General features: G+C 41.7%; 1 protein-coding gene across 2 annotated transcripts; it reads left to right on the top strand.

Moving 5' to 3' along the window:
* Positions 1–635: 635 nt before the first annotated feature.
* On the top strand, positions 636–13,181 carry LOC135711778 (lysosomal alpha-mannosidase-like). 2 transcript variants are annotated; one of them, XM_065234745.1, is made up of 6 exons: positions 636–1,148; positions 9,534–9,636; positions 9,700–10,307; positions 10,646–10,779; positions 10,834–12,598; positions 12,652–13,181. In XM_065234745.1, the coding sequence occupies exons 1-6, from the start codon at positions 948–950 to the stop codon at positions 13,099–13,101; spliced, it is 3,261 nt and encodes a 1,086-aa protein (XP_065090817.1). In that variant the 5' UTR covers positions 636–947; the 3' UTR covers positions 13,102–13,181. The 2 variants fall into 2 exon arrangements, with proteins under 2 accessions (XP_065090817.1, XP_065090816.1); XM_065234744.1 differs by lacking the exon at positions 10,646–10,779 and adding an exon at positions 10,373–10,506.
* Positions 13,182–13,440: the final 259 nt, after the last annotated feature.

The following is a 13,440-nucleotide window of genomic DNA, read 5'->3' as shown; positions in this document are numbered from 1 at the left end:
TATCAGCAAAAGAGTATGATGCTCGCTCGCTCTCGTTGATCGGCATAAAATTGGTGATCGAGCATAAGTTTGCCTCTATCTCCCTGAGGTGGAAACAGGAAGGTTAAAATATAAGCGGCACATAAAGAAATCACATCGTCGACTCGAATTTAATTTTTTCAAGATTGAAAATATATCGTTTCTTATAAATCATCTGAAAGAGCTTCGCTTTCTGAGCACAGTGATATTTTTTCCGCTCCCATAGACATTCATCTAGATTTTTAAATCAAGATTTAAAGCAAAATAATAACTTCGCTTTTTGATACTAAACTAACAAATTGACAGCTCGCTACCATAGAAAAGTCGCACCGAGGGGCGCTAAGATGACGATTTTTTTTTTCTAATGTAATCACACTTATTTGAAATAGTTCCAGTGCACTAAATTTGATGAAATTTGGAATATCGAACCCAATTAGCTGCTCCTCAGCACGCATTGATTATTTCATATTGAACTATGGGCGATTTGCCTTCTTCTAGTGAGCCAAGCCGGATGACCCGAGCGAATAGAACGCGGAGAGAGCGAGAGCGATCAAATTGCGAAAGGGAAAAAGCTCACCGCTCGAGTATGCCTACATCAGTCTACAGTGACTATTCGCATCCGACGGCTGCTTCCACGTCGTCTTTACCTTTCACGTCCGGCTTGAACTGATCTTTATCGCTTGTGTATTTTTCTTTCAATTTTGCGTTGTTGTGCCTCAACTCTATTCGTGTTCATCCTCCAGCATCATTATCAATTGATGGCAGTTTGAAACCTTTGTTCCGAGGTTAGAAGATTTGCGTTTAGCGGAGAGAACCGTATCGCTCGAAGATTTAAATTTCTTCCAGGCAGTGTGTAAAGAAATCTTACTAAAAAGAGTGATGTTCTGAAGAAAAGCCATTTAGATAAGAAGATCATTTGCAATTCAAAGATGATCGGTTCCGTTAGGCCGACGATCCTTGCGCTGGCCGTGGTGGTGATCGTTTGCTTTGTTGTGGACAGCGGTTCGGCCAGTCCGAGGAGACAACAGCGATGGCGCAATGGAAACGGGTTCTACCGCAGGGGTCAACGCGATGATTATCGGGAGAACTCGGAAGCGGCATGGAGTGGCGAAGGGAAGTGCGGGTATGAGGTGAGAAAAAGGATTGGTGAATCGAGAAAGGGTCATTGAATCCTGATGCACTGCAGGTTGTAACGGGGAAAAGGAACTTGTTCTGGGGAATGAGGCAGATTTCGGTCGATCAATAAATTTCGCAGGAGCTTGCTAGGTGTTAAAACAAAAGTATGCTCTGACAAACCTGTTCATGAAAATCACCGGTAAACTACTGGCCTTATCTTTGTAATCTGCTTTCATTTTGTTCAGTTGTGCAAATATTCATGGATGACTTAAAAAGTGAATTGATGTTTTGGAATTATATGAAGGCGTGATATTTTATCGTAAAGCTAAGCTTCCTCTAGAAAAATAAATCCTAATATTTCTGAATTAAATTGTTAAGATGTTGGATTTGAAAATAAGCCAAATTTTACTCATACTACAGAGTATCAAAATTCCTTGGAGTCTCAAAATTTTTAAGAGTTGCTGGAGCTCCAAAAGTTCCTGTTGGCAAGACAAATTAATTGAAATCTGAGAGATAGGGGAAAAGGCGTTAATGTTGGCCTATGGATCTAAGATTGGGCCCATCGCTAAAAATATGCTATTTATAAATTTTATCGAGATGAACGCGTCATTGAGACGGTACTTATTACTATTTTTGGCCCAATTAGGGGCATTTAGGCCGACATTATATCCATTTCCTCTACTACAGCTGAATCCCAAGTAGCACAACTTGTCATAAAGGAGTTTAAATTATATGTGAAAATACTTCATTTCATACTTTTATACAACTAAAAAGCGCAACTATCGAAGCGTTATAAAACAAATATTGATCATATATGTAGAGCATTCCAGCCCAAAACGCTCAAAAGCATATACATTTAGTCTCGACCCCTTCCGAGCTCAATGAATCATTGCTCACTTGTTCGCTGCTACCAATGGTTGCAATTTTCATTATAACATGAGTTTTTCTTCACAGTAACTTTTAAAAAAGCCGTATTAAAATCATAACATTGAAACTATTGATTTGATCAATATGACATATGTGAAGAAGTTGTAGGTAATTAAATTATCTTTGAGGAAAAACCATTTAAAGAAAAACCTTAGTTAAAGCGTAAAACGTTAATTATCTAAAAGCATTCCCCTTTATATACATATTTTTTATTGTCAAGAAAGCTGAAGAAATGTTCTAAAATTTGGTGAAGAGTGTAGGCTGGTAACTTAATAAAAAAAAACTTTTATTATTTTAAAATATTTGTTCATTTTAACAAGTTGACGAAATTGCATATTTTTTTAGTAATATAATAATTTATTAATATTCTACGCATAATTGGCACCTCTGAACTTTTTCCCAAAGGCCAGCCGTTCTCAAAATAATGCGAATTAATAATAATAATAATAATGATTGTCAATTATTTAGACCATTTTCAAACGTTGCTGGAAACTACCAGCTTCGAACCGTTTTTCCATTATTGTATATTAAAAAAAAAAAACAAACAATTCATTCTTAGATATGTCATACTTACCCGTTTCTTTTTAAACGCAGCGGAAAATAAACACGTTAAATTCAAGATTTGTTTTGGTGAGATTAAAAGCAGTATTTATTTATTTATTTATTTTCTTACAACTCAATACAAGAAATTCTGTGATATTAAAATATTTAACAAAAAAAAAATATTGTAATGAGATCAAATTTGTTCAATCATATAATAATCGAATCAAAATAGATTCTTTTATGGTTACGATATTTAGCAACCCTCCTTTTCTATAGTTAACGTCTCGTTCATAATAGATTCTATTATGGATAATAATAAGTTCTAATTTATTTTTATTGTTTTTGACTATAAGATTTATAGATGCTCCAATAAATGTTATGGAATTGTAACAATGGGTTCTAATGTTTTTGTATAGTAAAATTTTATTCGAAAATGCAAAAAAGAGCCCAACAAACAATTCGAGTTGATTAAAAGCTTAATAAGCCATTTTTAGCTGAAGAAGCAATTTTTTTGCTTAATAAGCTATTATACAGCTTTCATTGTTTGTTGGGAGGGGATCTCCTTTCTCACATCCATGCGTACACCTTTTTTTATAATTACTTTATTTGTACAGGCTCAATCGAATAAATTTCACAGAGCCGAGTTATCCTTTGCGTTATACATTATTACTGTCTTATATTTAAAGTTAAAGGAACTGGACCAAGTACTCGCGGTTGTCTCGAGGTTAGTGGAGATTTACAATTTTTTGGATCGGAAAAGGGAATAAGGAGGTTTGAAGTGTGGTTTACGATACAACTATTTCATTAATCCTAAAGCATGAAATTACTTCTATTAATCTTGAAAACAAACATTGAAAAAAAACCCACACGTACAAAATACAAACTAAACACAAGGTTAATCAAACTTACAATCTTAGGTTAATATCCTTAAAGTAAACATATATGAGTTTCATGAACTCCAGATCGCGTCTAGCCAAAATATCCCGAACTGGAACATTAGGTTGTCTACCTCGAGCCCGAAGGGAATCATAAAATTGTGATCTGACTCCACGATACTCCGCACAAGACCAAAGGATGTGATCAGCGTCCTGGTAACCTTGTCCACATTCACAGAGATTACTGTCTCCCAACCCCACACGGAACAAGTGAGCGTTTAGACAATAGTGATTGGACATGAGACGAGACATCATGCGTATAAAGTCTCGACCCAAGTCCAACCCTTTGAACCATGCAAACTTCGACACCTTAGGGATAATTGAATGTAGCCATCGTCCCAGGCTCCCTTCACTCCATTGATGTTGCCAGCAAACGAGTGACTGCTGACGATAAATAGAGAAAAATTCACTATAGGCTATTTGTCGATCATAAATGTCGCCTTCCATAGCGCCCACCTTCGCAAGTGAATCCGCCTTCTCATTGCCCAAAATTGAGCAATGCGAAGGGACCCACGCGAAGGTGATGATGAAAGAGCGTACAGATAAAGAACTAAGCAGCTCTCGTATTTTCAAGAGAAAATACGAGAAGTGCTTTACCGGCCTAATGGAACGGATAGCCTCGGCAGAACTGAGACTATCCGTAAAAATAAAGTAGTGGTCTGGAAGAAGTGAAGCAATAGTTTCCAAAGTGTAGTGAATTGCTGCCAGTTCAGTCACATATACAGAACATGGAGCTTCAAGTTTTCGAGAGGCGCTATGAAATTCATTAAATACACCAAAACCAGCGGACTCCTCTATTAGAGATCCATCTGTGAAAAACGTACTTGCAGCATCAACATGGCCAAACTTTGCAGAGTGTAATGACGGAGCAATCATAGGACGATGATGCTCTGGAATTCCGCGGATTTCCTGCGTCATAGATAAATCGAAATTCACTGAATTGCCGAAATCGGAGAAGACTACACGATTGGGAATATTTCTTGAAGGGCTGACATCCTGTGTTAAATACAGGTAGTACAAAGTCATAAAACATGTTTGAGGATTTAGCTCCAGAAGCTTCTCAAAATTTGCAATCACCAGTGGGTTCATTACTTCGCAACGGGTGAGGAGCCTCAGAGATAACTCTGAAAAACGGACGGATAGTGGCAACATGCCCGCCAGCACTTCGAGACTCATAGTATTAGTCGAGTGCATGCATCCTAATGCGATACGAAGACAGCGATACTGGATCCGTTCCAGTTTGATGATGTGCGTTTTAGCCGCCGACTGGAAGCAAAAACTACCGTACTCTAAAACCGATAAAATCGTTGTCCGGTACAACGTCAGAAGATCTTGTGGATGGGCTCCCCACCACGTTCCGGTAATTGATCGAAGGAAATTGATCCTTAGTTGGCATTTTCGTCGCAGATACTCAATGTGGGATCTCCAGGTGCATTTGGAATTGAACCAGACCCCAAGATATTTGTAAGACATGGAATGAGTGATCGGCTTACCCAAAAGTCGAAGCTTCGGTTGTGCTGGGCTATGCTTCCTAGAAAAAAAACGACCAACTCAGTTTTCTCCGTGGAAAATTCGATACCTAGCTGGATAGTCCAAGTAGACAAATTGTCCAAGGTATCCTGTAAGGGTCCTTGCAGGTCAACCTCTTTTGGCCCTGTGATAGACACTACGCCGTCATCTGCAAGTTGTCTCAACGTGTAATTGTCACTAAGACAATTGTCAATTTCTCTAACGTAGAAATTGTACAAAAGGGGGCTTAAACATGAGCCTTGGGGGAGACCCATGTAGCTAAATCGAAAAGCTGTAGAGTTTCCATGAGAAAAGCTCATATGTTTTTCTGACAGCAAATTGTACAAAAAATTATTCATTAATGGAGACAATCCACAAGCGTGGAGTTTCTCTGAAAGAACTTCAACGGATAGTGAATCAAAAGCCCCCTTGATATCAAAGAACACAGAAGCCATTTGCTCTTTCTTAGCAAAAGCCAACTGAATTTCCGAGGAAAGCAACGCGAGACAGTCGTTCGTTCCCTTACCCCTACGGAAACCAAATTGAGTATCTGAAAGAAGGTGGTTCGTCTCAACCCATTTGTCGAGGCGAAAAAGGATCATTTTCCGAATACACGACAGCATCGCGATGGGCCGATACGAATTGTGATCCGACGCGGGTTTATCAGACTTTTTAATGGTTATCACCCTCACTCGTCTCCAATCATCGGGAACAATATTGAGCTCCAAGAACTGATTGTACAAGTTCAACATGCGCCTCTTAGCGACGTCTGGGAGGTTTTTCAGCAAGTTGAACTTGATTCTATCAGATCCCGGGGCAGAATTGCCACACGAAAGGAGAGCGAGTGAAAGTTCCACCAAAGGCTGACTGATGTCTTCTACCGAATTCGCGGTTTCGCGAGGAATCAACTGCGACGGCACAGAATCCGGACACACTTTTCGCGCGAATTTAAGAATCCATTGATCCGAGCATTCCTCGCTTTCGTTGTTAGTAGACCGGTTACGCATTCTTCGCGCCGTTCTCCAAAGCGTATTCATAGACGTTTCGCGCGACAATCCGTCTACAAACTGCCGCCAGTAACCCCGTTTTTTGGCTTTAATGAGGCTCTTGAGTTCGCGTTCAAGAGATGTGTATGCGTCGAAGTGCTCGCGTGTTCCGCGTTTCCGAAAAAGTTATAAGCGGTTATAAGACCAGTATTTAGTTGTATAAGCTCCGCGTCTTGCGCTTTTTAGGTTATCATGTATATTACAGTATTATTGATTCTTTACGTAAGTCATTAAAAAGTATTTTCAACTTCTTTATGACAAGCCGTGTGGCTTGGGCCATGCATCGCATCACTTTCCTATGTGAATCCAGATCTAGTCCACCCTTCCCTCTAACAAATACGTCCTTCCTGTGACAACCGTCAATATGCAGAGGTGTATTCGGTCTCTAGTAGCAGTGTGTGTCGAACTAACAATACTTTCCCTCCCCGACGAACGGCCGGCGCCGTTATTGGCCTGAAAAGTAACGATTTATCGGATTTTTCACACTGAGCATGGATTGCTAATCCCATGTTCCATGCAAATTTCTCTAGATCTGTTCAATCACGGAGTAGCTACTACTAAATTGTATGGTTGTCAATGCTCATGCTCTGACAACGGTTGATATTTGTTACCAGTAGTAGCCACTCCAGTTATGAATTTATATGTTGTATATTTCATATCGAAAATAACGTCGCGTGACAGTGGAATTTGAAGGCCTAAGTGCTTTTTCGTAGCTTTTAGCTTTCGGATTTGAAAGATCGTCGCTTGCAGTGGCTTGTTTACTGAGTAGAAAAACGCGGTCCCAGGAACATTCATATTAAAGAGATTTATGGTGCATTTTGCGAAACTTGTCGTCGTCGTCGGTGCCGGGTTTGAATGGTTACAACAACTTGAATAGCGGAATGATGTGATATGATGGGCTCGGTAACCTTAGTGTGTCAGTTTTTGCTTTGCTTTTTATCCACATTCAAGATTTGCCTATATTTTTGTTTGTTAATATGACTACATGGTAATAACAGCAACTTGATGATTAAAACGGGGCTCGTATGCCTAATGGCAAACGTTTTTGCTTACTGAGCAGAAGACCATGGATTTAATCCCAAGCTCGTTCGCATTATATAATCGTTAGAACATCAATTCAGCTTATCGTTTATCAAATTAAACCCTGCTGCAAACCCAACCATCTTATCGTGATTCTTCGTGGAAGTGCAGAGGTGTTCTCGGCTTCCATCAAAGCGACGGTCACGGCAACACATTCCTACTTATTCCTTTCTTGACCTGCGGTCGGGCGTGGCTGGCGCTGGTATTGTCTAGTTTGAGATCACCAGTTGTTACATATTGAGCAGCATCAGTATCATCTATTGGTTCTCTGTTTAATTACAGCTGATTTGGAAATCCCATAGTAGCAACCATGAGCAGTCAATCATGCTAGATTCACTTCCACAATCATTAATTGAGAGTTTTCGATGCAGGTAGCATTTTTGCATTAGTATAATTGCATTAGGATGATAACTTTGTGCCCAGGAAGGTCGAGAAATTTTCCAGCCCGAAAAATTCCTAGACCAGACCGGGAATCGAACCCAGCCACCTCCAGCATGGTCTTGCGTTGTAGCTGCGCTTTTATCGACTGAGGGAGGGAGTTCATATCCTGGGAATCGTGAATAAAATTGCATGGTGATTTTGAATTGAAAACAAAAAGTAAAGCCAAGAGAATGTTTAATTTAGTTTCGGGTTTAATAAATATTTGGTTAGAAGTTCAGCATCTCCAACATTTTCTAATAAGCTCTTACTTAATTTATTGACATCGAAAACACTACTTGTCCTCATTAGTTAGCAAGTTTTCTGCCTGACGACGTCTAAATTTTTTCGTATTTAAATCGCTGAAAAGTGTCGAGAGGATTTGCATCTGTAACTGTAACCATTTCGTTTTTGTTTGCTAATCTAGTTAATCATCATCATTTTTTTTCTTTCTTTTTACGTAGAATTACGACTTTGTCGACTTTACTGGGGTGCCAATCGAAAAATATGTGTGGTGAAATAATGTTAGGTTTTGAACACTTGTAATTTTATCATTTATAGATTAAATTAAAGTCCAAAAACGCCAATCAATAGAATTTTACTTTACAAATCTTCTGAAGAAAATACTTTTCAAATTTTCTATAAAACAACTTTTGGAAAATTTACAAATGATAATTTTATCACTGTTTCATGAAAAAAACGTTTTTTTTTCCAAACCCAGCCGTTATAATCGAATGCCACTTGGTTGCACATTGTTCTGCTTGAACCTGAAAAGATATAAAACAGTGCTGCTGTCGTGCATCTGCTCATTACGGGTTCGAACGGCGTGTCTCTGGGTTCTGCAGCAATCAGGAGCAAGTCAGCGGTTAATGTGGTGTTTACATCTATGCGGATTTGCTAGCGCTAGTGTACTAGCACTGTGCAAAAAAAGTATCCAGCACTGTAAGCAGGGCAGGGCATCAGAGTCACAAAACACACTCTCTCCCTATAATGACAACCATAAAAAGACATGAGTTTTGACGATCACTTTTTTTCGATAAATAACAATTGACAAACTACAATTTAGTAAAGTAAACAATTTTACCCGTTTCTGTATTTGGATGATATTCAGTTCGTGGCTTATCAACAACTGCACACAAAATACTGTCTAAGCTTCGTCCCTGACAGGATTTCCCGCCATTTTTTTCTGAATGGGACGGGGCAGAGAGAAAATTAGGGGCATTCAGGCCGACATTACATCCATTCCTTCATCAGTTTTGCGTAGATCTACGTCATACAGCGGTCGTGTCTAGGACACAACCCTTTATTTTTTTTAAAGTCCTGACCCGTCGATATTACTCCCAATTCCCATTCATCAATATTCTCAAAGGAGCCGTTGTCTAAATGCATGTTTTATATTATTGTATAACATAATATTCAAATTAATGGATTGATTGCCTGTTAAACCTTTTTTTTCTATTTGCTTTTCTACCGGGCCATTTTCAACCGGTGCATTTTCAAAACGTTGTGCATTTATTATTTTCTAAATTGGCACATTCAGCAACTACAAAGCACTTCCCAACAAAGCATCGTCCCTCCGACCGGTTATCATCTGCTCGCCCCCATTAAAAATTCACGGTCAACCCATTTGCGCTCCTTTGATCAATAATGAAACTGCCTCATCCAGCACTTTTTATGCATTCCATGCGGGTTCCCAACATCGACATCTGCTTCAATCAAACGGCGCGGGTACTTCACAGCGCCGCTTCCATAATGTTTACAAACATACGCCCATCAATCGTGGCAAAAAAAAAACCGTTTCCATCCGTGCCGTACCGCACCGATAAAAGCAAAAGTGAATTGAAAACACTCATAACCCGTTCGAAGACAATGGATCGACTTGTATCGTTATGCTCATTGCCATCTGCCAGTTAATTGATTCTGTTTCCATTCTTCTTCGCAGTCATGTCCGGAGATCAAGAAAGACATGCTGAACGTCCATCTGGTACCGCACACTCACGATGATGTCGGCTGGCTGAAGACGGTCGATCAATACTACTACGGAAGTAAGTATTGCCATCGATTGAATGATAAGCGTTGATTTTATAGACAAAGCAACTTGATTGTAGGTCGCACCCTGATCCAGAAAGCGGGCGTACAGTACATCCTAGATTCAGTGATTGAATCGCTGCTTAAGGATCCATCGAGGAGATTCATCTACGTCGAGTCGGCATTCTTCTTCAAATGGTGGAACGAGCAGACACCGGATTTGCAGGACAAGGTCCGGGATCTGGTCAATCAAGGCCGGTTGGAGTTCATCGGAGGAGCCTGGAGTATGAACGATGAGGCTACTACGCACTACCAGAGTATCATTGATCAGTTTACGTGGGGCTTGAGGTTGTTGAACGATACGTTTGGGGAGTGCGGTAGACCTCGGATTGGATGGCAGATTGATCCGTTCGGACATTCGAGGGAACAGGCATCGATCTTTGCCCAGATGGGCTTCGATGGATACTTCTTTGGACGGTTGGATTATGAGGATAAGAGGCAGCGTTTGTCGACGAAGAATCCGGAAATGATCTGGCAATCGAGTGCCAACCTTGAAAACGCGGATCTGTTCACTGGGGTGTTGTACAATATGTACCAACCGCCTCCAGGATTCTGCTTCGATATACTGTGCTCGGATGAACCGTTCATCGATAATCCGTACAGTGCGGAGAACAATGTGGACAGTAAGGTGAGATCGTACCTAGTTGAATGGTTGATTTTTTAGAACTAATGATCAATTTCTGGAATCTAAAGGTGCAAACGTTTTTGTACTATGTAGAACTCCAATCCAAGCACTATAGGACCAACAACGTTGTCTTGACTATGGGTGGGGACTTTACCTATATGGATGCTAACGTTTACTTCAAGAACTTGGACAAATTGATCAGGTAAAGTCGCTACTTTTTGGTTTGGTATGAGCTCCTTGTAAATAGCTTTGCATTTCACCAAAAAAAAAAATCCCAGAAATTGGTCAACTCAAGCATTGGCTTGTACTTGTACATAACACTTGGAATTTACCCCCTTCAGGTTGACCAGTTCATAACCATTGTAAAGAACATGAGCTCATCTTACCGCACTAACAACATAGTGCTTACGATGGGTGAAGACTTTCACTATCAGTACGCTGAAATGTGGTTCAAGAACCAAGATAAGCTTATCAAGTACTGCATTGATCGTTTTGGGTAAGACCAGCCTAATCCAGTTCCTCGTTTCAGGTACACCAACGCTCTGCAGGCAAACGGTTCCAATGTCAACGTGTTCTACTCGACTCCGTCGTGCTACTTGAAAGCCCTGCATGACGCGGACATAACTTGGCCAACCAAGAGCGATGACTTCTTCCCGTATTCCTCCGATCCGCACGCCTTCTGGACAGGATACTTCACCTCCCGCCCCACCATCAAACGCTTTGAGCGAGTCGGAAACCACTTCCTGCAAGTCTGTAAGCAACTGACCGCCCTAGCTCCCGTCAAAGAAGGCCACTTCAACCCACATCTGAACCTTCTACGGGAAGCCATGGGCATCATGCAGCACCATGACGCAGTTACCGGTACCGAGAAACAGCACGTGGCCAACGATTACTCTCGAATTCTGCACCAAGCCATTGAAGCTTGCGCAGCAAACACCCAGGTCGTCCTGAACCAAATGGTTGACCCTGCCCAGAAGAAGGGTTTGGGTAAGAAATTTTCCCACGGCATCAAACGGGACTTCACCTTCCAGTTCGATACTTGCCACCTACTGAACATTAGCAAGTGTGAGATAACCGAATCCAAGGACAGCTTCATGGTCACGTTGTACAACCCTTTGGCCCACTCCGGTTACCAGTACGTTCGACTGCCAGTATCCGGAAACAAGTACATCGTCAAAGACTACCGTGGAGTGGAAACGCCATCGCAAATGGTCCCAATTCCTGAAACCGTCGAAAGCCTCAACTATCGCTTCAGCAACGCCAGCAACGAACTGGTATTCCTAGCCAACGAACTTCCTCCGCTCGGTTACAAGTCCTACTTCGTATCTCGAGTTATCGAAACCGTAGATGACTTCATACAAAACCCTTCGAATCCTACAGTTCAACTACAGTCAGACCAACCTCACAAACAGTGGCACTCGGAGGAGGTCACCATCGGAAATAAGTACCTTAACGTTAGCTTTGACACCAACGGGTTCCTCAGTACGATCACGGCTAATGGAGTTACGAATCGCTTGCGACAGACCTTCGTCTACTACGAAGCCGCCACCGGGAACAACGTTGCTTTCAGTAACCGTTCGTCCGGTGCGTACATCTTCCGTCCCAATGGAACGGATCACGTGATAACCGACAGCGTTCAGTTGAAGGTATTCCGAGGCAATGTGGTTCAGGAGGTCCATCAGGTCTTCAACGATTGGGTCAGCCAAGTGATTCGAATCTATGCCGATGAAAATCACGTGGAGTTTGAATGGTTGGTGGGACCTATTCCAGTGCAGGACCGCATTGGAAAGGAGGTGGTGTCTCGCTTCTACACCGCTGCTCAGTCCAATGGTGTGTTCTGGACGGATTCCAATGGTCGTGAAATGATTAAGAGGAAGAGAGATCATCGCGATACGTGGGAACTTCATCTGGAAGAACCGATAGCTGGAAACTACTATCCGGTGACGGCAAAGATCGCTTTGGAAGATGAGAATATTCGATTGGCTGTTTTGAACGATCGTGCTCAGGGGGGATCCAGTATGGAGGACGGCTCGTTGGAGCTGATGGTTCACAGGAGACTGCTGCATGACGATGCTTTCGGCGTGGAAGAAGCTTTGGACGAACGGGCATTCGGAAGAGGTTTGATAGCACGAGGCAAACACTACGTGGTATTTGGATCGAAGAAAACTAGTAGCCCTACTTTGCAAGCTAGGGAACGCTTCCTGCAAAATCACGTTCTGCTACCAAACTGGGTGTTCCTGAGTGATGTCACCAACTTCAAGTACGAGGACTGGCAAAAACGCTTCAACAATATTGTGAGTTAACCGAATGATCTATTTTAAAACAAAAGTTAATCATTTCGTTTCAGTACTCCGCCCTATCGCTCTCCCTCCCGCTGAACGTCAACCTGATGACGTTCGAACCGTGGAAGGAAAATAGTCTCCTGGTACGCTTCGAGCATCTTCTGGAAAAGGAAGAAGATCCGATGTACTCGAAACCGGTTCGCTTTAACCTGCAGGACATTTTCCGTTCGTTCAGCATAGAGGAGATCCGCGAGACGACTCTTGCCGGCAACCAATGGAAGGAGGACAACAAACGGTTCCAGTTCAAACCGGATCCGGCGTACTTGAAGCACATAAACCGTGCGGAAATTGTAAACCCATTGCAATCGGTGAATGGAACCGAGACTGCGACGAAGAAGGCTGCTGCGGCGATGGCTAGTGAAAACTTGAAGAACGTGAGCAACGAAGGGTACGAGATCGTACTGGGCCCAATGCAGATTCGGACCTTCGTGATGCAGCTGGAATTTAGGCCATAGGAGTGTGGGAGAACCTGCAGTTACAAACGGTAGATTTTTAGGAACGACTGATTCGATCGAAATAGAATAGTAAGAGATGATTTGGTGCTGGGGTTGATAAATCATTTCCCTGTATGATGACTTACCTAGGTTGGGAGGGTTTGCTGTTTCCATGTCGGGATATTTCGATGGGTAATGGCTTGGACTGTTCGGACTTCAAACTAGAGGAACAGGATTTTTCAGTAATCAAAAGAACACAACACAGAACACAAAGGAACAATCCTTGTTACTGTTTATGCCTTGTTGATAGTTATAAGTCCTCGGGTTGCCTGGACCTGATCTTGAAACAAGGAAAAAAAT

The sequence above is a fragment of the Ochlerotatus camptorhynchus genome, unplaced genomic scaffold (assembly GCF_037179485.1).
Source record: "Ochlerotatus camptorhynchus isolate MF236.1 unplaced genomic scaffold, CSIRO-AGI_Acam_v1.1 ptg000442l, whole genome shotgun sequence".
Lineage (NCBI taxonomy): Eukaryota > Metazoa > Arthropoda > Insecta > Diptera > Culicidae > Ochlerotatus > Ochlerotatus camptorhynchus.
The sequence above is the reverse complement of the archived record's forward strand: the minus strand, read 5'-3'. Positions and strand labels throughout refer to the sequence as shown.

Coding starts and splice junctions, on each gene's coding strand:
- LOC135711778 (XM_065234745.1), top strand. CDS start 948: ATGATCGGTTCCGTTAGGCCGACGATCCTTGCGCTGGCCGTGGTGGTG. Junction 1,149..9,533: donor AAGGGAAGTGCGGGTATGAG/GTGAGAAAAAGG, acceptor TCTTCTTCGCAG/TCATGTCCGGAGATCAAGAA. Junction 12,599..12,651: donor AAAAACGCTTCAACAATATT/GTGAGTTAACCG, acceptor ATTTCGTTTCAG/TACTCCGCCCTATCGCTCTC.